The 23,053-nt window shown below is 43.5% G+C and overlaps 1 protein-coding gene across 7 annotated transcripts in view; it reads left to right on the plus strand.

Moving 5' to 3' along the window:
- agrn (agrin) overlaps positions 1 to 23,053 on the plus strand; it is a 233,864-nt gene that overhangs the window by 129,774 nt on the left and 81,037 nt on the right. For all 7 annotated transcript variants that reach the window (XM_029435257.1, XM_029435259.1, XM_029435258.1 and 4 more), the window contains 3 exons: positions 262 to 477; positions 18,621 to 18,845; positions 21,522 to 21,746. In XM_029435257.1, the coding sequence (XP_029291117.1) occupies positions 262 to 477; positions 18,621 to 18,845; positions 21,522 to 21,746 (666 nt within the window). The remainder of the gene's footprint in view (positions 1 to 261; positions 478 to 18,620; positions 18,846 to 21,521; positions 21,747 to 23,053) is intronic.

Raw genomic sequence — 23,053 nt, forward strand, 5'->3', positions numbered from 1 at the left:
TACGCCAAGATCACATTTAAGCCCTGATGCATTTGTGTTGAACTGTGCAGAGTTCTGCACAAAGACCTCAATGGCTGACACATATTGAGATGGATCTGTTCTGACGTGCCATAAACTTTCTTTGCATTCACTCGTGAAAATTGAACTGTGCATTGTGCAGTTTTGAGATTCTGTAACCGACATTGAAATAAGCAATATCCTCATAGGATCAGATGTTCCTGTAACAATCCTAACACCTTTTCTTTTCTTCCTGTCTGACAGGCTGCAGAGGGATGTTGTGTGGCTTCGGCGCTGTATGTGAGCGTGACCAGACTGACCCGGCCAAGGCTGAGTGTGTTTGCAAGAGAGTGGATTGTCCATCTTTGGTGGCGCCTGTTTGCGGCTCAGATTCGTCCACCTACTCCAACGAGTGCGAGCTGGAGAAGGCCCAGTGCAACACGCAGAGACGCATCAAGGTTCTGCGCAAGGGGCCCTGCTGTAAGTAACTCCGCCTGCTTAACAACCAACCATCCACTCCTAGAGACACCGGCACGACATACCCATTTTAACAAAGATGATTTGAGACAATCTCATGTGTTTTCAGTACAAAGTAACTAGGGTTTTACCATAGTACTTTATTCTACTGCTACTGAAGCTCACATTGCATTTCCTATAACTTCTACACAATGGAAGCATCCAGCTGGTTCACCAGTGGAAAGCTTGTAGCGTGAAGCAGGACCAGCAGGAAAGGTTCAGTTTGCCTCAACAGCAACACACAGCTTGAATATGTCTGAAAGCGATGAGCAGTCGGTAAAATAAGGCTGATATGTGAAAGTACAAACAAGAACACAGGAGGGAACTCCAAACCACAGAGCTGCAAAAAGTACAATCGCATGAAAATTCTTTGGCGAGGAGGCTCGATTAAAGACAAACAATAAATAGTAAACATACAAGACGTATACAATATAATAACAAAATATAGGAGAAATAATCTGTATTTATAAGATCACCACACGTCCCACAAAAGATTCTTATCTTTCTTTGAAGAATGTTTTTCTTGTCAGTGTGTGTTACCAATAAGTAAATATACAGAGTTGGAACATTTTAAGATATCAATTTGGTGCTTTTGATCCAGAAAAGGTTCACTGAATCTATATCATCAACAGACAACAATCTGACCCGAGACTGACACACTCCATTAAACCGCTGCGAGATTTAAACTTCAAAGCTGTGATGTGTAGGTGAATAAACTGCTTAAAGCAAGGTGAATGTGGAGGTTTGAAATAATAGACACGGGTCTTGGTGTTTTCTAAACTCTGGGACAGAAAACTACCACGGTTAAATCAGCAAACACAAAGCGCAGAGTCTCTGAGTGACGCTAAATTGCTTGTTATTGTCAAGTAAATGGATTTCTATTACACCCTGTCCTAATACAACAGGCTTTGCCTTCCTATCTTTATCCCTCAATAATAAAACACATCCCCATTATGTCCAGTCTATTGTCTTTCCAATATGGCTTCGCTCCCAGTGCTTAATCGCCACCTGTGCCACTGAATGCTCCCATTGGTCGCCATCCAGTGTGTGTTTTATCCCTTAGCCTCTGGTGGGTGCCTATACTCCGGCTGTACCTCTCAATGCCTCTCTTTAGCAAAGCCCATCAAGATCCAGGGCTCTGAGGAGAGCAGCGGAGTCCTGCCAAAGCTCCAACATTGCAGCAGCCTCAATAATAACTCTAGTGTTTTGTCAGCGTCGTGCCTGCCTGCCAGTGTGGGCCCACTGCTAATTCCAGGGGTCTGATTACAGTGCCGGCTTGGACCTGGCACTAATAACAAGCTTGGTGACTGCTCACCAGTGGAAGAGAGGAAATAAAGAGATATAAACAGAGACAGAGAGAGGACAGGGGGAACAGAGAGTACAGCGGAGAAGCATCTGGAGAGGGAGGGAATAATGTTGAAAGAGGAATGAGATGTGAAACATTTAGTGAGCGAGGGCGATGCTAGGGCCAGTGAGTGAGTGAGTGAGTAAATAGGTGAACAGAGTACAGGAGTAGATGAAATCCAGGGAGAGAAAGTAGTGTGAGTGCTGTTATGATGGTTCATGGAGGGTTAAAGCCACCAGAAGCACCATAATTACCACTGGCAACAACAGCAGGCAGTCACTGCGAGTAAAACATAATACTAATGATACTAATGATAATAACTCACCGCGAGAGCAGAGACATTCTCTTTTATAACGTCACATCCGGAACAAGGAGTCAAAAGTGGCTTTTTTCATTTGTACGCAGAGCTCTTTGGAAGTGTAGCTTGGAGACACGTGTGATCTGGATATTTTTGAAGTCAGAAGTTTATTTGAAAAGACTCAATCAGGAGGAGTGCACGGTGTCTGTGGTGGCAATTAAAAAATTAATCACCTTCGGGTAAGAAATGAACAAATATAGAAGTTAGAGCTTCGTTGTTATTTAATGAAAGTGTTCAACAGAATCAATCGTTTTCAGCTGAAAGGACAGATGACCTGCAGCTGGTGCTACAAGGATCTGACCTGAGTATACACAAACACAAGTTATTTATACAGCAGCATTGCTTGGGCAGGATCAGGTAATGCACATTTCTGTCTACCAAATGGGAACAAAAGGCACAGAGACATCACGCATGTTAATTAGAACAGTTAACATCCGTCTGCTAATGGCGTGACAATATGGTCAGTGGCGCCCTACTCTCTGTCAAATGCTAGCAGACACGGGGACATCAGTCATGTGTGTGACAACTGTGAGAAAACACAGGGTTAGTGAGTGTCAGGCCAAACGACTTTATACAGATAAAATATAAGAAGACTACATGATACATTTCCACCACAGTGTCCATCACTGTAGCCTTGCTTCCTTGTGTTCTTGTTCTGTACAATGTTAAACAGTGAAGCGGCGCATAACACAACTTTGAAAAAATCAGTAAAACAAAAGGGAAAATATATCCTTCACCATCCTGCTGTGCGTCTCATTCTTTCAGCTCCACTTAGTTTTGACAAAGCAGCACCTTATTATGAGGATTTGTAATGTAATCAATGCACACATGTGTTTAATCAGATTGTTCAAGATCAAACCACCTGTTTGATTTGTTGGTTTGTTTGTCATATTATCAGCAGGATACTACAGGGCTGATTTTCATGAAACCTTCTGGTTTTAAAACTCTATTCACAAAGGTGAACACATTCTTTTCATTGGTGGATCTGCCAGGTACTGATGCAGGTGACCTAGAAGTCTAAACACTTGGCCATCAGTGCTTTTATTAAATGCAAAGCAAGATATTATGTTTTGACTTTCAAGCGACACAGCCAAACAGAAAACATCCATAAATTCCTTCCCTGTTAATTGTGCCATGCTTTTTTTTACATGTGCTATTTTTTTTGCATTGTGTGCAATGAACTGTATGAAAGCATTCAGGTGCGTTCCATCTGTAGGTATATTCACCTTTGCTTCAAATGCAACAGCCTTGTTGAAAGCTCCCACCCATAACACAACAACGTTTGCCAATAGACTCAAAGGATATAAGGAATATAGAGAAGATTCAGCCAGGTCGTACTGTAAGCTGTAGTTTAAGATTCATCCAAAGTGGTTTGTGTGTACATACTGTATGTGTATGACTGGATTGAAGGATATTTGCATTTGAACTTTGAATGTTCATAAAGTTACTGTAGAAGTGAAGATACCAGAGTGCAGGATGGTATACGTTAATGTGTGTGTGTGTGTGTGTGTGTGTGTGTGTGTGTGTGTGTGTGTGTGTGTGTGTGTCTGTGTGTGTGTGCGTGTGTGTGTGTGTGTGTGTGTAAAAGAGAAAGGGGGTGTTAGGAGGTCAGGGAAAGCAGAGTGACAGGTTCTTATTCTCTTTCTGCCTCCAATAAATTCAGCCTGTACAGAGGGTCCTGAGAGGTCACTCTGGCTGAGATTATGGAGTTGTCACGGCTGATGGAGGAAGAGTGAGGAAAAGATGGGAAGCAGGAGACAGCGAGTGAGAGAGCTGAGAGAATGAGAGTGCTTTTAACTTTAAGAATGGTGTGGGCGGTTGGATTGGCACTTTTGTGCGAAGCCTCGTTTGACTCATTTGATTTGAATGGTGGGTTTTTATTGGGGTAAGTGAATTGGCTACCGTTCTGAGAAGCCGTCATGTTCAATTCAAATCAACTCAGGAGTGCAGCCACAAAAGAAGTTTTTTCTCCCAGATTATCCCCCTTTTTAAATGGGCTGTAGTTATATGGAACATGTTGCTAGCACTATATAGGAGTCTGAGGCTCGGGGTATGTATTTGCAAACAGGAGGGAAGCATCAACCAGCAGGTTCCTGAACATGTTGGCGCTTACTTAAAGCAAAACTGTCAATTTTATAAGAAGAAATAATACATTCTTCTTGCAAATTTAGAAGTTGAATAGTCAAACAGTAAATGGCACCCTTGGTCACTTGAACAGACTCACTCTGGTATGACCAGGAGCATATGGTGGCTAATGTTTAGCCAGACTTCAGATCATTATTGCTGTTGAGTATGTTTCTTGACTTCCTGACCCTTCTTCACTCGTGCTACATGTACGCTACATCATTGCAATTACTATTATCCTGTAATTGTCACTTACTTACATAGTTCTGTAGCATTACAAAGTTATTTGTTTCTGGTTTCATAAAAAATGGGTGCTATTTTCATCGCTGTGGGCATTCGTCCTATTGGTCATACCATTGTATTTACCAAGTCAAATGTTGAGATTTGGGATAACACAAAGGTAAAGCAGGAAGCATGAGCAGTCACATGGTCAGACCAGTTTTAAACAAGCCCACGGGTTGGCCTGACTTATTTCAAACAGAAAAGGAAGATAAATAGTAAAGTTGGGACCCAGACTACCAGTTATAAACATCCATCCCAGACAACAGACCAACTTCCTTTGTCCCACCTTACTCCCCATACAAGTGTGCATACAGCTTTCCTGTGCAATGAGGGATTGTCCCAGTCCCTGTCTTCCCCTATTTACAGATGTCTATATATTCCACTCTTCTGACGGCACAGTTCAATTTAGCTCAGTTTGGTATAACAGTGTAAAAATCCCCCTTTAACCACATTCATTTAGCACCTCACTCATAACATTGAGCTGGCTATTAAAACATTTAAGTGCCAGGGTAACGGTGTAAGTCCCCTCCTGAGGGCAGGACAAAACGACCCGCTCATCGTTGAAGCGTGGGCACTTAATGCCTACTGTGCACCGCTCAAATATTCACATAACCTAGCCCTTAATGGGTTAGACCAGCTCTGCGCCAGCTCCCTCATTATCTTCATTTTGTTCTAGATGGATGATTTAGGATGGGCGGGGTTACATCTCTAGCGGTCAAGCGGGCGCGCCGTGAGCAGATAATAGCGTCTGATATCATCAAAATTAAAAGAAGACGTCGTGTTTAAATTGGTCCACCGTGAGTCCCTAACAACACAAGGCGAGAAGAAAAAAAGCGGTCGGTTAAGAAAAGAAAGAACTCGGAGGCAAAGAGAGAGAAACAGCCAGCAGGAGCACTTTCTGGTTCAGAGAGACAAGAGACGCGTGTGTGTGTGTGTGTGTGTGTGTGTGTGTGTGTGTGTGTGTGTGTGTGTGTGTGTGTGTGTGTGTGTGTGTGTGTGTGTGTGTGTGTGTGTGTGTGTGTGTGTGTGTGTGTGTGTGCGTATGAGTGTGTGTGAGGGCATGCACACGCCGCAATCGGCTGGGGAACGTGCACCATGTTGGCTCTCCTAATATTGAACTTGGAGCGGAGTTGTAAATACACTCCCTCTCCCAGAGAGAGCACAGAAGTGCTGCAGAACTCATCTTGTGTGGCCACTCTAGTGGAACATGGACTTTTCATTCCTTTTAAAGAAAAAAACTTTTTTCTTTTTCTTCTTGAAGGAGTGCAACAAGTAATGCAAAAAAAAAGAAAGTGGAGTGTATGGGAAGGTGACTGAGGTTCGAGAGAGTGATCAATTGAGATTGATTTTGTGTGTGGACGTGTGTGTGGACGTGCGTGTTCTTGAGAGTTGGCCATAAGCATGGCCCTCTGCCTCCTACTCTATCAGTCCACTCGCTCTCTCTCTCTCTGTGCTTTAGAGAGGCCTTTATCTCTCCGGCACCGACACACTCTTGTGTCCTCACAGTGAAAGGGAAAAGGCATCAGTACTCCACACCTGCTGCTCTGTCTGCTCTAACATACTGCAGGCAGTCAGACCCAATGCTAGGTGGATGTGAACCTCTCCATCTCAAACATAAAGTATGCGGTGCAGCTTGAGGATACTCAGATTTAATCTATATTGAAAAACAAATTTCGAGCTGTTCAGTAATTCATTACTTGAAAGGCTCAAACCTGTATCATATACAACTACTTCAATGTTAACCTGAACGCTGGCCACATCACACTTTCTATCATTTATCGATATTGAACATATCTGCAAAAACGTTCACTCTATTTGGATTTTTTCTCCCCTCTAATATCCTCTCCGGGAAAATAAAACATGATTAACATTTTTATGGTTATGTTTTGAAAACTCAAGCACCTGGTTAATGTTTGGAAAGACTGGGATTTCAAAAGCTCGGTCTCTGGTGTCCAAGTAAATGGAATTCTGGCAACAATTAAGTTTCCTTCTAATTATATTTGCTGAATCACATTAGTTCTTATCTGTGGGCCTTCTGTTTGGATATACTTGCAGATATGCAGACTTTAATGACACTGTATATCCGTGTATTGTATGTTTAGTGTCTGCAAAGGCTTGTTTTACTGTATTGCTGCATCTAATGTGTTACTTGCATGTGAAACTCACTGTTAGATGTAGATGGTGGCAGATTAAAGGAAAACCTTCCATACAGGACATGTTTTGTTAAATATGAAAATGATGCATGATGTGCCATCCCTTTCACAGTTTAACACTGTCTCTGCTACCATCATAAAAGCAGCACATTTAAAAATCAGCAGTCGAGTTCCACACACTTAAAGAATGTTTGGAGCTGAAGCTACTCGTGGTGGAACGCCACTTTACTGAGACTGTTTGTGGTGCTTTTTTTTCTGAAGGATTTTTCCCAGAGATGCTAAAGCAGTATCTGGCCTGAGCTTGTTGCCACAGCTGTTCTTGTTGTCTTTTGTCTGATGCTGGTGTGGCTGGTTGTTAAGGTGTCTGGGCTGGTCTGGGTAAAGCTCTGATTTATCCCTTCGTAGGGCCCAGAACTGTCCGGGAGGGAAGCTTTCTCCTGCTAGTAAAAAAGACAGGAGATGAAAGCCAACCTGCTTTATTCCTCCTTTACCTCCACATACCTCCTCCCACTTCATTTTCCAGTGCTTCTCCTTTTTCTGCTCATGCTCTGACGACCTCCTTTGTTACCCCGTGATACGCCCGGTTGCCCTGCTGGTAATAGCTGTAGATGGCGGAGATGACTTTTGGCTTTGCCAGAGCAGATAACAGAGTTCTGCACAGTCTAACTGGCGATTAGTCATCTCTACCTCTGCACCTCCTTTTCTCCTTTTTGCTTCCCTTCTTTTGTTCCCCTTTTCATTCCTTCTGCCCTTCCTTCTCCTTCTTCTCCCACTCCCTTGTTCTTTCCTCCCCTCACCATCTCTCTTTTCAACCCCTTTCCCTCTTCCTCCCTCTTCCTTTTGAGTCCTATCTTCTTCATGTCTCTCTCATTTTGTCTCTCTGTTAGACCGGCTAAAAATAACTCTGCCATGCTCCCACTCCGCTTCTTATTTCTTTCTCTCTCCTTCACTTTCTCTCAGTCCCTTCTTTCTCTTCCATTTGCCTCTTTCTGTTTCTTGCTGCTACTCTCATCAGTAGTAACACACACACACACACACACACACACACACACACACACACACACACACACACACACACACATAACACATGCACACAGTATCAAATTCCTCCGGCATGATTGCTGAACACATTTATCTGCACACACACACACACGCACACACACAAACACACAGACTAATACACACACACAGGGCGAGAGGTCATTGTAAATAACTTGGTTTTCGTGCTTTCATTTCCCTGGGGCATTGGCTCTTGCTTGGTATTCATAACCACAACATGCAGAACCTGACAGACTGACTGTGTGTGTGTGTGTGTGTGTGTGTGTGTGTGTGTGTGTGTGTGTGTGTGTGTACCGATACTGTATTTATGCCCCTGTGCATGTACACACATACACAGGCGTACTTAGTGAAATACTAGCACACTCTAGGCATTTTGCAAACAGATAGATTGAAAAATATACATTCTTGTTATCCCCTTCACCACACACACACACACACATACACACACACACACTCACACACACACACACACACACACACACACACACAAACACACGCACACGCGCACACATACAGTGAAGAGATGATAATAGGCTTTGCTGGAATCCTTTATCCATCTTTACCCGCTGTTCCACTCGTCCACTGATACTTGTAAGACAAATCCTGTCTTCTTCATTTCTCTCTCCCTATCCAACGTTCACCTTTCTAGAACCTGCAGGCAAAATACAGATTACCTGCACATACACACACGTACATTGATATACACACACACACCTGCTAAAACCAGACAAGAGGTTTGTGTTTTGAGACTTTTTAATGTATTTATGCGTTTGCCTTCTCCTGAATAATACATCCTTATTTGCTATTTTCCCCGTGCATACTTTGGGAGACATGGAAAGGAGTGACAATAATAAAAGCAGAGCGGTGTTGAAAATATGAGGATAACTACCAGCTCAGCAGACAATAGTGGATTTTTTATTTTATTTGTGTGGAACAAGAATGGTGACAACTATCAGGAGCTGGATTTCTGTGTGTGTGTGTGTGTGTGTGTGTGTGTGTGTGTGTGTGTGTGTGTGTGTGTGTGTGTGTGTGTGTGTGTGTGGCGCTGTCACACAATCAATGTATGTCCTCATACAAACCAAATTGTCTAAATTCTGTTCCATTCAGTGACTTTATTGGTATGATGAGACAGAAAGAGACAAAACAGAAGCTCGTCTGAGTTACCGAAACAAAAGGTTATGTCTATTGTGATTATTAATCCTTTGGCTTTAAAGTGTGTACATCCAAACAAGATGTTTAACAAATCCAAAACCATTCCAATTTCTTATACACATCTATATTCTTCGCTGCACTTTGCATCACTCCTGCCTTGCAACTTCTTTAAGCACCCTCCATCGACTGCACTCGCTCCCCAGAGTAATGCTGTGTTCACATTGTGGCAGCAGAGGGCAATTTACACGGCCCCTTGCTTTCATTGAGGGATTGATTGTAAATTCCACCACCGCTGATTTGATCTGTGAGCACACAGATGTAAAAACTTTTACCTTCTTCTGGGGTTGAGATATTCTGCCGCATTGATGTAGTCATGTGTGTGTGTGTGTGTGTGCGTGCGTGTGTGTGTGTGTGTGTGTGTGTGTGTGTGTGTGTGTGTGTGTGACTCACTTCGCATTGTCTCGTCTCAAAGCTGAGATGAAGAAGTAGAGCAGTGGTTATTGATCCAGAGCGTCGGGACCCCAAGTCCTGCTGCTGTTCATGTTAGCGATCTAATGAGACACTGTTTACACCGGGGTCGGACTGTGAACGAGTGGGAGGAGAGAAACCAGCAGGACCAGGACTGAGAAGTGCTGAAGAAATTATGTAGAGACTTAACTCTTGTGAGACAATTCTTAAGTATAATAACGATCCGCTGACTAAAAGCTTCAGAAAATGACCACGTCTTGTTATGTGAGGCGTTTTTAATGAACGATCGATATCAATGCTAACCCCACTACCCCCTGTGGCGGGTTCATAAAAGCCACCCTGTGGTTCTCCAGCTTTTAACGCCAAGCGCCGGCAGTAGAAGAAGTTTGATTTGCATCTGTAAGACAGCCATCAGTTAACAGTGAGGAAAACAGAACTGAGATAAAGTTACGCACGGTAATGATGCTGTCTGTAAATAGTCAAATAAATGCACTGAAAATCTTAATGATTGGAACTTTAATATGATCCATTGGGAAAAAAAACATAAAATAATAAAGAGTTATTTCATTTAATTATTTCTCCCAGGAAAGCATCCTCATCGTCCTATAAAACCTGTAACTTCATAGTTTCCACAGTGGCATAATTGGCAGCGTGGCTCTTCATGACCTAAGATTTCATGACCTCCTGGTGGCTGTATATCGTTTATTTTAAAGAACCCAAATGTTTATGCAAAACCATCACAGTGACTTGCATCTAGGAGCTAACAGTCGGAGTCGCTGCAGTGGAGCATGCCTGTTTTTGAACACTTCCTGTCCTCCTGACACTATATCTGTTTATAGTGGAACAACACAAGCAAGAAGCTTGTCAGTGGATTGAATAAGTCTGTTTTATAGTGTTTATCAGAATCACTTGACTGAGGATGCTGACCGCATGACTTGTTTTCCCTGGCAACAATCTGAATGCTACTTTGTTTATTGTTTACTCTAATCACATTAACTTAATTCTTTGTGCTTGTGAGGCGAGGCCAATACACCCTCATGTTTCCCTAAAATGTGTTTGTTTCTCACTCCTAACCCTAACAATTGTCTTCACAATTAGAACAATAGACACACACACACACACACACACACACACACACACACACACACACACACACACACACACACACACACACACACACACACACACACACACACAAAGAGGGCCTGGCTGAATTAATAATGCTTGCCAGAAAAGGAAGGTAATCAATTCAAGTTATTTTCATCTACTATTTGCACTGAATAGATGTCAGAACACTCTGCTCCTCCTGCAGCTTCATTCTGTCTTTCCCATAGAGGCTTATCAAAAAAGCTGAAATTAAATTGTGTCATGTTAAACAGGGTTCTATATTCTCGCTGATTTGAGGGGTTTACTGTATCTGATTGCAAATAACTGTGAGAGAGAGAGGGAGAGAGAGAGAGGGAGGGAGAGGGAGGGGGGAAACAAAAGAAGATAAACAGCGTGTTTGTCTATTTTTTCAAACTTTTAAATTACAATCCACTGAATCTTTGTTATTTTTTCAATTAAGTCTCAATCTTCGGCTGGAGGCTCTCATCGCTGTGGTTTTTCTGCATTTGCATACAAGAGATAATTTCTTTGTTGTTTTGTGTTGATGGAGTTTCCGTCGCTGGTGCTTTTGCTGTTTCAGTTCCAAAAATCACTGAAAACTGCCCGGACACAAGCGATGTTCCCTTCTCACATTGCTTCTCTTAAGCAGTTGTTAGAATCGCTCGGAGGTAAAAACTCTGTAGCAGTTCATAAAAAACATGGGAAGTTTTTAGAAAACTCAAAAAAAGAAACTTAGTGTCACAGAAAGGACCCGTAAGGTGGGAAATCCCTGACTTTAGGGCAGCTTTAATGAAAATGTAATCACTTCTATATCAGTTAGTGACAGAGAACTGTTGAAAGACATTTGTTTGCATGGGACTGTTGAGAAGAGTGCATTGTGAGACTTTTAAGTGTGTGTTGAGAAGGTTTGTCTTCATACAGATGTGCCTGTGTTTGTGTTGAGGACCAACACATACTGTAAGTGACTTTTTCAGAAGCTCTGAACAGCATATTGCGCCCAGCGGCCATCACTCATTAGCGAATGTTGATGGCAAAGGCCAAGTATGATTAGCCAATGCTTCGCTGCACATCACTGCTGATTTTGGCTCTCCACCACCACCGGCTCCCGTTAATCAGGAGCTAATGAAAGGGAACTTGTGGCATATGCGCCACTTAGTCCAAATGAGTCGTCATACCTCCTTCTATGGCCAGAATTACATTCTGAATGCATCGCTCTCTGATTGAAGTTCACTGGTTTCAAACACATCATCTTTCCATTTTCATTTTGTTGTCAGTTTGTGGGCGTAAAGGTCTTGTTGCACATTGGATGCATTCAGCTTTTAAAGTTTTATGCACACTGAAGCCATATCTCCCGTGTATTGCTCTCAGTGAAGTTTTAGAGATAAAAACATTTCATCAGTGAACCATAGCTGCGGTATAAATGTTTTCTGTAATGCTAAATTTGCTAACTGGGTCTAACGAGTTTCATCTCACTCGCCTGGTGTATAACTCGACACTTTAAAGAAACGTAAATGCATTATTGATTACTTGTGATCGTGGCCGTCAAGAGGTAAACAAGCAGTTCATAGAATCCCCGAATGCACTCTCATGCTGCATCTCCACTGCAGGGTACGTCACAGCTCTGCTCAGCTCCACTTGCTCTTTTTTGGTTTTCCATTAGCAAAAGTTGTGGATAGTACCTGGTACTTTTTCGGTACCACCAGGTTCCAAGCGAGCTGAGCTGATACTAGAAGGTGGAGTCACTGCGCGACACGGGACATCCTGCATAAACCCGCCGTTTTAAACAGCCAAGCTACCATCAGTAGCGGCCTCAATAGTTGTATTCACTCCACCCAGATTTTAAGAAATGGCAGCCAACAAAGACACCGTGTACACGACGGCGTACAATTGACAAAGTGCAGACGTTCCTCTGTTTGGTTGCCGATTGAAAGAATTCAGCAAGCGTCACGTTGAAGACGATGTCAGGGCAGTTTCACACGCCATGGCTGTGGCCGTCAGCTGAGAAACCCGCCTACACAGAGAACGTACTGTCTGCAGTGGAAAACAAAATGGATTAAGTGTGACGAGTCGAGTCGGGCCGAACCAGGCAGTGAAAATGAGGCAAAAGAGCTTCTTTGTTGGTTTCAAAAGGCCTGAGAGACACACCTCTACAAGCACTGACAGTTTTCCAATACGTGATACTTACTTTTCCCACGGACCATTAAGGTGACAGGGAGGCTCCAAGGTTAAAGAGACTGTCCATCAGCCTTTTTCTATTTTCTTCTCATCTTTCATCTCTTTAAGCTCCTCAGTTGTAGGTAAGTCCGTTTTTTGACGGGGTAGTCATCGCGGGAGCTTTGTCGTTACACAAAGCCTGGATTGAAAAATACATCTTCATCACTTCTGTCGTGTGCAGCATTTTTATCTAATAAAGGAACTTCAGTGCCTCTCGATTGTTATTAAAGCGGCACTAGTCAATATTTATAGAAAAAAGAAAAAAGTTTTCCAGTCTTGCCTCAATATCACCAGCTGTAATTGGTCTCTCACCTCCGCAAGAACATTTAAATTTCCCTTTGAGGAGTGTGTTAAAATTATATTTAGATTGTTGAGATTATCAGCCATAAAAATGTAAGTGTACCTACCCAAGGAAATGTCTCCAAATGGGTTTTAATATTCACTGATGTTTAAATGAAAAGAGTTTTTTTGTGAAATCCTTTTGAAGACCTGCACATCTCTGTCTGTGTTCGTCATAAATGCCACATCCAGACTATTTTAAACCCGTCCAGCCTTCTTGCTGTCACTCAGCAGAATAAATGGACCCTCTGTCACCCCACCTGTGCTTTACTGTACCTTTCAAGCAGGAGATATCTGCCACTTAAAAATGACAACTGCAAGTACACAATCGTCTATTTTGGAATCATAAGACCTTACAGCATAACAACATTTTAGTGTTTTATCAAATGTAATTTATATACCTTTATCTTGGCAATCGTTGCCACCTTTGTTTTTGCATCACCCACATCTCGGACATTTTGGTTCAAATCTGTCCAGGCCAACACTAACCACCGCACACACACTCATGTACACTCACACAACACTACTTTGCTGTGAGTGTGGCCACCAGCAGACTGGAGTGTGATGAGGGTTTTTCATTTTCCATTCTCAAGGGTAAAACAGCAAAGCGTGTAAAAGAGAGCAACAGCTGCAGTTCAATGGGGCTCTTTGAAGAACTACATCAAACACAGAGAATCATCTTCCAGCCATTGGCCTCACAGTAGAGAAAGTGAAGGGTTTGTGTGTGAGAGAGTGTGTGTGTGTGTGTGTGTGTGTGACCCGCATGTTTGAGAGGTGTGTGGGACTGTTAATCTTTTGGACTTCCCTCAGTCCCTGCCCGCTGCTCCTCATCACTTGGTTTAGATGTCTGCTTGCACATTCTCATCCATATTTAGTTATTGGATCTTGGTTCAAATTGATCTCGTCTGTTAATCTTGTTTATTTTCTGTTTATTTTTACGGCCTTTTTCTTGCTCCCATTCTGACCCTTTCCCTTATCTCACTTCTACACACTTCTCTGCATCACCACCTCTCAACTTTAAGCCTTTCCTTGCTTGCTTGTCCCCGTCTCTGTTTGAACCCCCACCACCCTCATATTTATTTATTTTTTGAAGTGCACATTGTTGTGGTCATCCTGCTCTTCACTCGCCCAGCATTGCTTGTCAATCAAGCCTTTTTCCTTATTTATTTTTTTATATATATTGTGCTTTAAAATGCGTCATCTTCTAATTGCCAGTCGAGTGCCACTCCTTTTTCTCTAAAACGAAAACAATGAGTGATATAGGATATAGGATTTTTCTTTACATTTTGGAACCCAATGCATCCATTCACACTTTCACACAGAAATAGGACACACACAAGGAAACAAACATGATCAACAGAGACTGTTTAGAATGTTTAGAACAGCAAGTTTGAAAGCTTTCATTCTATAGCGAGGTTGGATCAGCATTAAATTAATGTTATTGAGTAACAAAATGTAGGGAGAGCAATACTTTTAAGGAATAGTTTTGAATTTCAGAAAAATGCTGTATATATTTTTTTAAGAGTGTGTTATGAAAAGATCAATAATGTCTGTACGTTAAAGCTGCTTCTTAAGTTTTTATGTACAACTTTGACAGTTTTCAGTTATTCAAAGTTAATTGTAACATTTTGGTTGCCTAAAAATGTCTTGTGCAGCATTCCACCCTCACTTCTGCCGCTTCTGGTTCCCAAAAAAAAACAAGATGGCGACTTCCAAAACGCCAAACATGAGGCTTAAAAACGGTTCTCCACAAACCAAGAGGTGGCGTCACGGTGAATACGTCCACTTCCTGTAAACAGTCTGCGGTCTTTTTGTCGACAACACTTGAACTCAATCGCCTCATTGCTGTTGTCCTCGTCACGGGGTTCCTCTCTTTCTCACTATCCATCTCTCTCTCTTCTTCTTCTCCTGCGGGTGATCGGGGGGGGTTCTTGATTAGAACACACACTGCCAAGTCCCCCAATATCGCATCATTGCATTTGATTAGCTCCAACCCCCTGCTCCCTCCCTTATCACTAGCAGCACAACGGGAGGCACCACACACACACACACACACACACACACACACACATACACACACACACACACACACACATACACACACACACACACACACACACACACACACACACACACACACACACACACACACACACACTTGCACGCACAGATACACATGCATACATATCCCAAACTCACTTGCCAGACTTATCTCAACTCCACGGCTGCCTGCAAACGTGCACTGGCATATATGAACGCACACAATCTCCACACACACACACACATCTGGGCTGCTGCTGGTGCCGTGGCGGTAAGGCATCAGGTAAAGCCAGCATGGCGCTGACAGCTCCCTGTCCCTAATGAAGCATTAATAAACTGCAGCACAAAACAGTGGATCAGAGAGAAGCAGAGCTCCTCACCTGCCTGGCTGTCTGCTGGCTGCAAGGGTGAGAGATGAGAGGGGAGAGGATCACTGTAATCCCCCCTCTTCCAAAAACCCCTCTGCCCCAATTTTCAGAGAGACGTCACCTGCTCTTCAGTGTTCTCTTCTGAAAGTTCTGCAGTTTTCATGATGTCAAACTAAGAGAGACCTCACATAATTAAAGTGCCATACAGGACAACCACTAAGACTCAAGCAGCTCTGCGCTAGAAGTTATACAGCTGGAAGTGCAAATCTCATTTTCTTTACTCTGACGTGCAAATAAATGTCATTTTACTGAAAATGTTTGCATCACTTAAAGATAAACATTGGAATTTTGAGAGATTCAGAGTTGCCGGCAAACAAGATTTGGCAACAGATTTATTTTAAATTCTCTCGAAAAGTTCTTCATATCTGCAGCTCAAATAGAGTTGAAGTGAAGGTGTGTATCCAGGAATGGGCACGGCACAGGAATTCACAATTCGGCACGGAGGTAGACAATACGTCTCTGACTGGCAGACAATGCTAGCCCTCTGATTCAAATGGAGCGAACCTGCTGAGTGTAGATATTCCAGGAGGTGTGTCCATTCAGATGATGCATGCCTGTGATTAAAAGAATTTGCAGCAATTGTTCCGTTAAAGAGCCAATCAAATGCTGCTCCAGCTGTGATTAACTGTGCTTTGGAAAATAGCTGGATTTTTAGAAAATCTCAAATGTAAATGAATCAACATTTAGTCTCTGTTTAAAGTCTGTTTGAACATACATGTAGAGGTATTATGTAATATTCCTTCAATTGGGCCACAGACTGTGGGCTGATCTTTGGGGGGGTCCTCTCCTCGTCACGAGCTAAAGATGTCATCTGTGTTTGTGCTGCGATGCCGTTGACTCAGTATCACTTTGTGTCTTTATCTCTCTGTCTATCTATATCCTTATCTCCAACATCCTTGCCGTCTAAACCTCGCTGAGCTTTCCTCAGACTGAGGAGACTGATCTAATTGGCACAAGGATCATTCTAATTTAGTGCAGCCAGCTTTGCTTGCCTTTTTCAGCTCTTTTTTTGCCACCTTTCACATGATAATAATGAGAAATATATAAGCGAGAATTCCCTGAAGTTTGCTGGGTTGAGCGTGTTTTTTTTCTCCATGTGGGCTTGTTACGCAGATCACATTCACCCAGGCAATTTGCCTGCTTGTCTGAGTCTGAGAAGGGAGGCTTATCTGCACTAACGCCCCATCGAGGCTGCGCTTCGTATCCAAATCGGCCCGTTAGCATTCAAATCAGGAGCCCCCACCTCCCCTTCCTACTCTACCTAGCTCTTGTGCTCTTTACTATCGCCTCCGCCCCTCTCCGCTGTCAACACGCTCAGAGTAAAAGGAGGCTGGAGAGAGAGAAAGCGCGGACTATTATTTAATGAGATCAAGAAGTGTGAGGAGGATGCTGTTTGCTGTCACAAAGTAAACAGGGGCCCCTCTCTGCAGGTGAAGAGGATCGCTGGGCTTCTTCCTCATCTTCCTCCTCTTCCTCGGTAGCTGTGACTGCAGCCGTTGCCGCCAACACTTTAACAACCACCAATTTACCGAAACTGTAAGCGCTCTGACAAGGTGCTTCTGCTTGTCAGGACACACACCTCCTCCTCCCATTTTCAACAGCTGATGCATCAAAACACAATGGCTGAAGGTTATTTCTACTACTACATGCTACATAACAAGTTCTATTTTAAAAGTGAGAATTGTGTAGTGATTGTAGCATGTGTGTAATTGCTGCTGCTGTGATTTAACTTGACTTCTTACAACAAGGTCATTTCTGCAGCGCTGTTGTCCACAGGCCATCAGTGTCTCATTGTTCATATGATTAGACCTAGTCGCTGTCTAGTCCACCATTAAAATCACCACGCTCACAATGACTTATGATTTCAGTGAATCATTTCCCATGAGCCTCCCTTAGTCTGAGCTATACTTTAGTACTTTTATTTTGAAGTTCCTTTGAGCTGTCTTTGTCATAAATTATGTGTCGAGCCAGTCCCTGCTGCAGTACAGCACAAATATGAAATGGGAAAGCGTTCGTTAGCGAGTCTCACGCACCGAACCTCAAAAGGACTTGACAGGAGCGAGCGGAAAAAGAAATAAGGGGAAAAAATGTCATGAAGATGCGGAAGGCGAGGTGGGGGGATATCCTTTGATCAAGAGCACTCCTCGTAGAACTCCTGTCTCCTTACACATCCATAATATATCTCTGCTGCATATGTTCCGGTCTCGAAACAAAATGCACAGCAAAGAATACGTGATTCAGTACAACCAACCCCCCTCTCCTCTTTTAAATTAAATGTGTTCATGTTGGTTGTAACAAAAGAGGGGATAATATCAGACAGGGGTAAATATTTATTCTAAAAGTGGCGGGCTTAGGAAATGAGAGAGCTGCCGGCGCGGGTCTGTCCACGACAGTCATAAATATGTATCGTGCAGCGAGATGACAGGCAATCGTAATCTGATTGCCGCCTTTTGTCGAGCATATGAAACCCAAGGAAAGCTCCCGTCAGTGGCGAGCGCAGGCGGAATTAAAAGTTGCACCCTGTCCAATCATTGGAATGAGTCACTCAGCGACAAGTGGCATGCTGTTTCATTAGAGGGGAAACAAAGTCCTCGGGGGGAATACCTCTCTCCTCTTTTCCCTCCTCTCTCTCTCTCTAAATCCCAATTGTGGAAAGGTAAATATTCAGAGGGTCGCTTTTCAGCCGTGTCGATTAAAACATGCTTAGGCATAGCAATAGAGAAATGTGTTGTGAATGCAAAGCTCCAGAATCAATTTGTGCTTTGCTACGAAACCAAATGCAACTTGATTGTACCAGTAGACAGCTGTGGCAGTGCGCACTTACCCAGGGGTGTGAAGTAGTTCTTCAAACCTAGAATAACTGCATTGGGCTTCCAAAAGTACACCAGCAGCCACTTAAATAAGGTGGTCTGTCATCCATGATGCACTCCAGTGTACAGTAGCAGTGAGTGTCCTGGAGTACAGCCGGTTGGCAGCTGTGTTTTTTCCCCTCTGCTTTTGACTAAACCTTGTTTTCTTGTCTCTGTCTGTAACTGCAGCTCTGAAGGACCCCTGCACCGAGGTGGCCTGCAGCTACGGCAGCACCTGCATCCAGTCTTCAGATGGCTTGTCAGCCAAATGCATGTGCCCCCTCGGCTGTGAGGGCAAGCGCGAGCAGACGGTGTGCGGCAGCGACGGAAAGGACTACCGCAACGAGTGTGAGCTCTATCAGCACGCCTGCAAGAACCAGAGGAACATACGAGTGCAATACCAAGGGCACTGCGGTGAGCTCGCTCCTCATGTTTACTGTCTTTTTATTGATTCCTTCCTTTAGTCTGTTTGGTGTCCAGCATTAATAAAATCACATTTCCTCACAGCCCAAGATACCAAACTTCAAACTTGTTGGATGATATGTTACATTTAAAACTAGAAAAGGTTGTAAACAAAGAGGAAGAGTTTCAGATCAAGGACCACTTAACCGATAAATAAACACTCACGGACCACCTAACTCCCCAAATGCTGTCGGAGCTCCGTGCAAGAGGGGGCCACTCTTTGAGAAAGACTGCTCAAGATGGAGGCAAAGATAACAAAATGAATTTATCTTGTGTCATGCATAACTTTAGTTGATCATAACATATCAGATGCTGCGGTTAAAATTGAGACCAAACCTTTTGTATGGATATCAGTTTTTGAGCCACGACAACAGATTAGGTAAGGCTGGTTGTTTAGCCAAGCCGATATCTGGAAATGCCTTTTGCTCTTGAAGCAATTGTTTATCACTTGCGGCCCCTAACTGGCCGGTTAGTAGGAGTGAGGACTCAGCAGCATGACGCAAAGACTGTTGAGAAAATAGTTTTTTTCATAAATTGTGAATCACTGCAACCATGAGAGGTCCTTGTGCATACAGTCATAAATGAGAACCTGCGGACTGACAGGAAGATAGACACACACACACACACACACACACATGACTGAGCACATCATCTCCCCATAGGCTTACGCCAGGCAGAGATAATGATATAAGCAAGTGAAAAGAAGAATATCCTCACATTTGAGCTGCTGGATGCTTATTTTTTGTGGGCATGTTTGCTTGACAAATGACTTGAATGACTACTTTTCTTTCTCCTCTATATTCTCTGCTTTTGTCTTTTTCTTCTCTCTACTCTGTTTACTACCTCTGGCTTTTGTTGTTTCTCCTTCACATACCCCCACTTACTTACGGCACGCCTCTGCTAATTCTCATTTTTCATTCAGGTTCCTTTGCTTTACACAGGTACACCTGCGGTGCGAATTGTTGTTTTCTCTAAGTAGATCTTCAGCAATGTCGTTTTCATCAGGCCCGGCTTTTTTTGCTCATCCTTGTTATCATCAGGCGATAGTTGTTTACTCCCAAGGCGCTCAACTTTGAGGTTTCGTTTGTTTGTTTTGAGCCAGATGGAAGGAAAGAAAAGCAGACACAAGCTCTGTCTCCAAGCAGCGGGCGCCTCCGGGACACAGAGCAGGGTGGTGGGGGAAGAGAGATGGATGTGCAGGTCTGCCGGCGGAAGGTTGGTCGTATAAATCCAGCCTGAGTCGGCCAAAGTGACCTGAGTTGGCCCGTCCTCCCTGGGGAGGCATGAAGCTCAGGGGGCCGATCGGCCCTGATGGTCCTCTAAATCTTCCTACAGCCATTTCATCTAAAGCCTTGGCTATTTCAAGTCGCTAGCCCTAGCCAGACAAATGCAGTTGATTTATCCGCACTGCTAGTCTTTGCAGCAAACAGGCCATTCTTTTTGTAATTACCCTACTTGCTCAGCTCGAGGAAAGCATGGATCCTGGAAGCTGTTCTTCTCACTTTATGGGAGGTAATGGTCTTTCTCTCAGATAATGGTCTGGCTGGCGGGTGAGGCACTGCGTCATGCGGAGACGCTGCATGCATTACGATAAAACCCCTGTTTGCTTGGTTGCTAGTCTCTACAAGCTTTTTGCATTGTGTTGATAGAAGACAATTTGAGAGCTGGCCCTGGCCACTCCGCCTCTGAGCCCCTCTGCAGCCAAAGCGCTCTGTTCCTTTTTAGGCCTCTGCATTGTCGCTCCTTGTATCCCTGCCAGAGGTCTTTGCAAACCATTTCTCCTTGTTCCCTCTTTCTCATTCTCTTTCTCTTCCTCTCTACTCCTTTCCCGATGATAGGGTGTTTCATCCTCGGTGTGTTTTGAATGACTCGCCGGCAGCTTGGCAGTGATTTGATAAGTCACGGTGCTACATAAATCCTTTGTCTTCCCACATGCTGAAAGCGTGGCGGGCAGGATGAATCTCGCGCTCCTGTTTCAAGAAGTAACACCCCGTCCCCATCCCCAGTCCCGCACATCCACAAACCAATTCCATTATGATCACAAACTGATACGGACGCGCGTGCCAGACCGACACTCCCCTGGAAGCAGGGAGGTGCCAGGGAGCAAATCAAACCGACCGTCTCTTCATCCATTTCCTTGTCTCGCCTTCACATCCAAGGTCCCAGTCTGATCTGCTCTCAGCGGCTGGGCCACTGATAATATCTGTGGAGTAGCAGTGATGGAGGGTCATGTCGCCTCTTCCCTTTCTTAGTCTTCTCCTTTCTCTCCTCTTCTTCACTCTCTGTTTACAAGACAAACAAAAGTTAATGCTTTCAACCTTTTCTGAGATAGTTATGTTGTTCACTGCCATTTAAAAACAGGAACTTGACTTTGAAAGGTGCCAGTTTTGAGGCAATAAGCTTTATCCTGATTTATGTTAATGTGTTTTTTTTCTTTTACCAAGCAATTGTTGTTCTGCAGAGGACTAAAAGATGGACAGATATGTTTTTTGATTAAAGCTTTCTTGTTCAGTCCCCCTAGGGTCTAATTAACATTCAAATATGTTTAAATGTTATTTCACAAATACAATTGTTCTACATACTATGCTGTACTGCAGCGCATATTCATGAAAGGCTTTGTCTCCACAGACCCGTGTAAGGACAATGAGAACAGTCTGAACACCATGTGCCGGGTGGAGGCTCTCACCCGCCAGCCCCTCATCTTCGGCCTGCCGGAGTCGTGCCTCCCGAGTAATGAGCCTCTGTGTGCCAGCGACGGCCAAACCTACTCCAGCGAGTGCGCCATGGGAGCAACGGGCATGCAGAAAGGCATCAAGCTTAAGAAGATCCACGCAGGACGATGCAGATGGCTGAGTAAGGGCAGAGTTCTTGTGGAAAGATTAAGTCAGCTGGGATCACTAGATGCTACATTCTACACCTTTTTATAATCAGAACAAATCTCTTACCCTTCATCGTGAAGTGGAAGTGTGTCTTTGATGTGGCTCACATACAATTGAAAAAAGAAATAGGCATAGAGCAGAAATATATTGGATAAACAAAAGTATTTGTTGATATGGCAATAGGAGGAGCTGAAGAAAAACCTTCTAGCTTGTTGGTGGGCAGACATAAAAGGAAGTAGGGGAAAGTCAAACACTCGTAACTCCAATGCAGACTTTTTATTGTTATGCTCTACCATGAGTCAACTCCTTTATGATGTCCCCCTGACTTTCCTTTGTTGTCGTAGCTGAGACTTTTTCTGTGCTGTGGCTTCGAGCTCAACCAGCTCAATACCTGCCACAACCTTGCACCTCACAGCCATCATTTTCCTAGATGTAATCTTTTATAACCCACCTGTAGCACTGTAGGATATCCACAGACTATGACAAGTTACGTTTCGTGTGTAATGTAATATGTAACAACATCTTCAAAAAGAATGCACTGTTGTAAGAAATAATCCGGGTACACATCTGAAACATTCAAAGTACACCGTCTGCTTACCTTCAAAGCAATTTGGCCCTTCAACAATGTAATACGTTCTCGCAAACAGATTTATCAAACCACATCATGAGACATCTGCTTCACATTATCTAACGTGCACATTCACACCATTTATTTCTAAGAATCTGAACAGGTGAACTGTAGGTTGACAACAGACAACAGACTGCTGTCCCTGTCCTGCTCCACAGACAGGCTCAACAACTCTTTTGTCCCCCTGGCCATAAGACTGTACAACTCCTCTTGGTGGTGGCCGGGGGATTCAGATTCAATTACATTTCAAATCACAACAGCCTGTACTTTTACCTTCACTTTGTATTTCTAACATTTGTCACTTTATTACTTCATTTTAATTGTTGTATGTCATGTTTTAAGCTACTGGATGCCTGAATTTCCCTCGGGATAAATAAAGTATCTATCTATCTATCTATCTATCTATCTAGGTGAGCTAGCATCAAAATGTGGCTCTAACAGCACTCCAGTGCACGGTACAGAGATAAATGACTCTGAGGTCTCGGGGTCTGGACTGTATCCATGCTAGCAGTAGCCTCCTCCAGCCTGATAAGAGGCTCCAGGGTTGTTATCTGTGCTATTAGAACAGGGGTTTTAAGCCTTAGTCAACAAAGAGCTGTCAGCTTTTACTGTACATCTGATAGCTATCGGAGGAAATCCAATTTTCCCGCTGT

The sequence above is a fragment of the Cottoperca gobio genome, chromosome 7, assembly GCF_900634415.1.
Source record: "Cottoperca gobio chromosome 7, fCotGob3.1, whole genome shotgun sequence".
Taxonomy (NCBI): domain Eukaryota; kingdom Metazoa; phylum Chordata; class Actinopteri; order Perciformes; family Bovichtidae; genus Cottoperca; species Cottoperca gobio.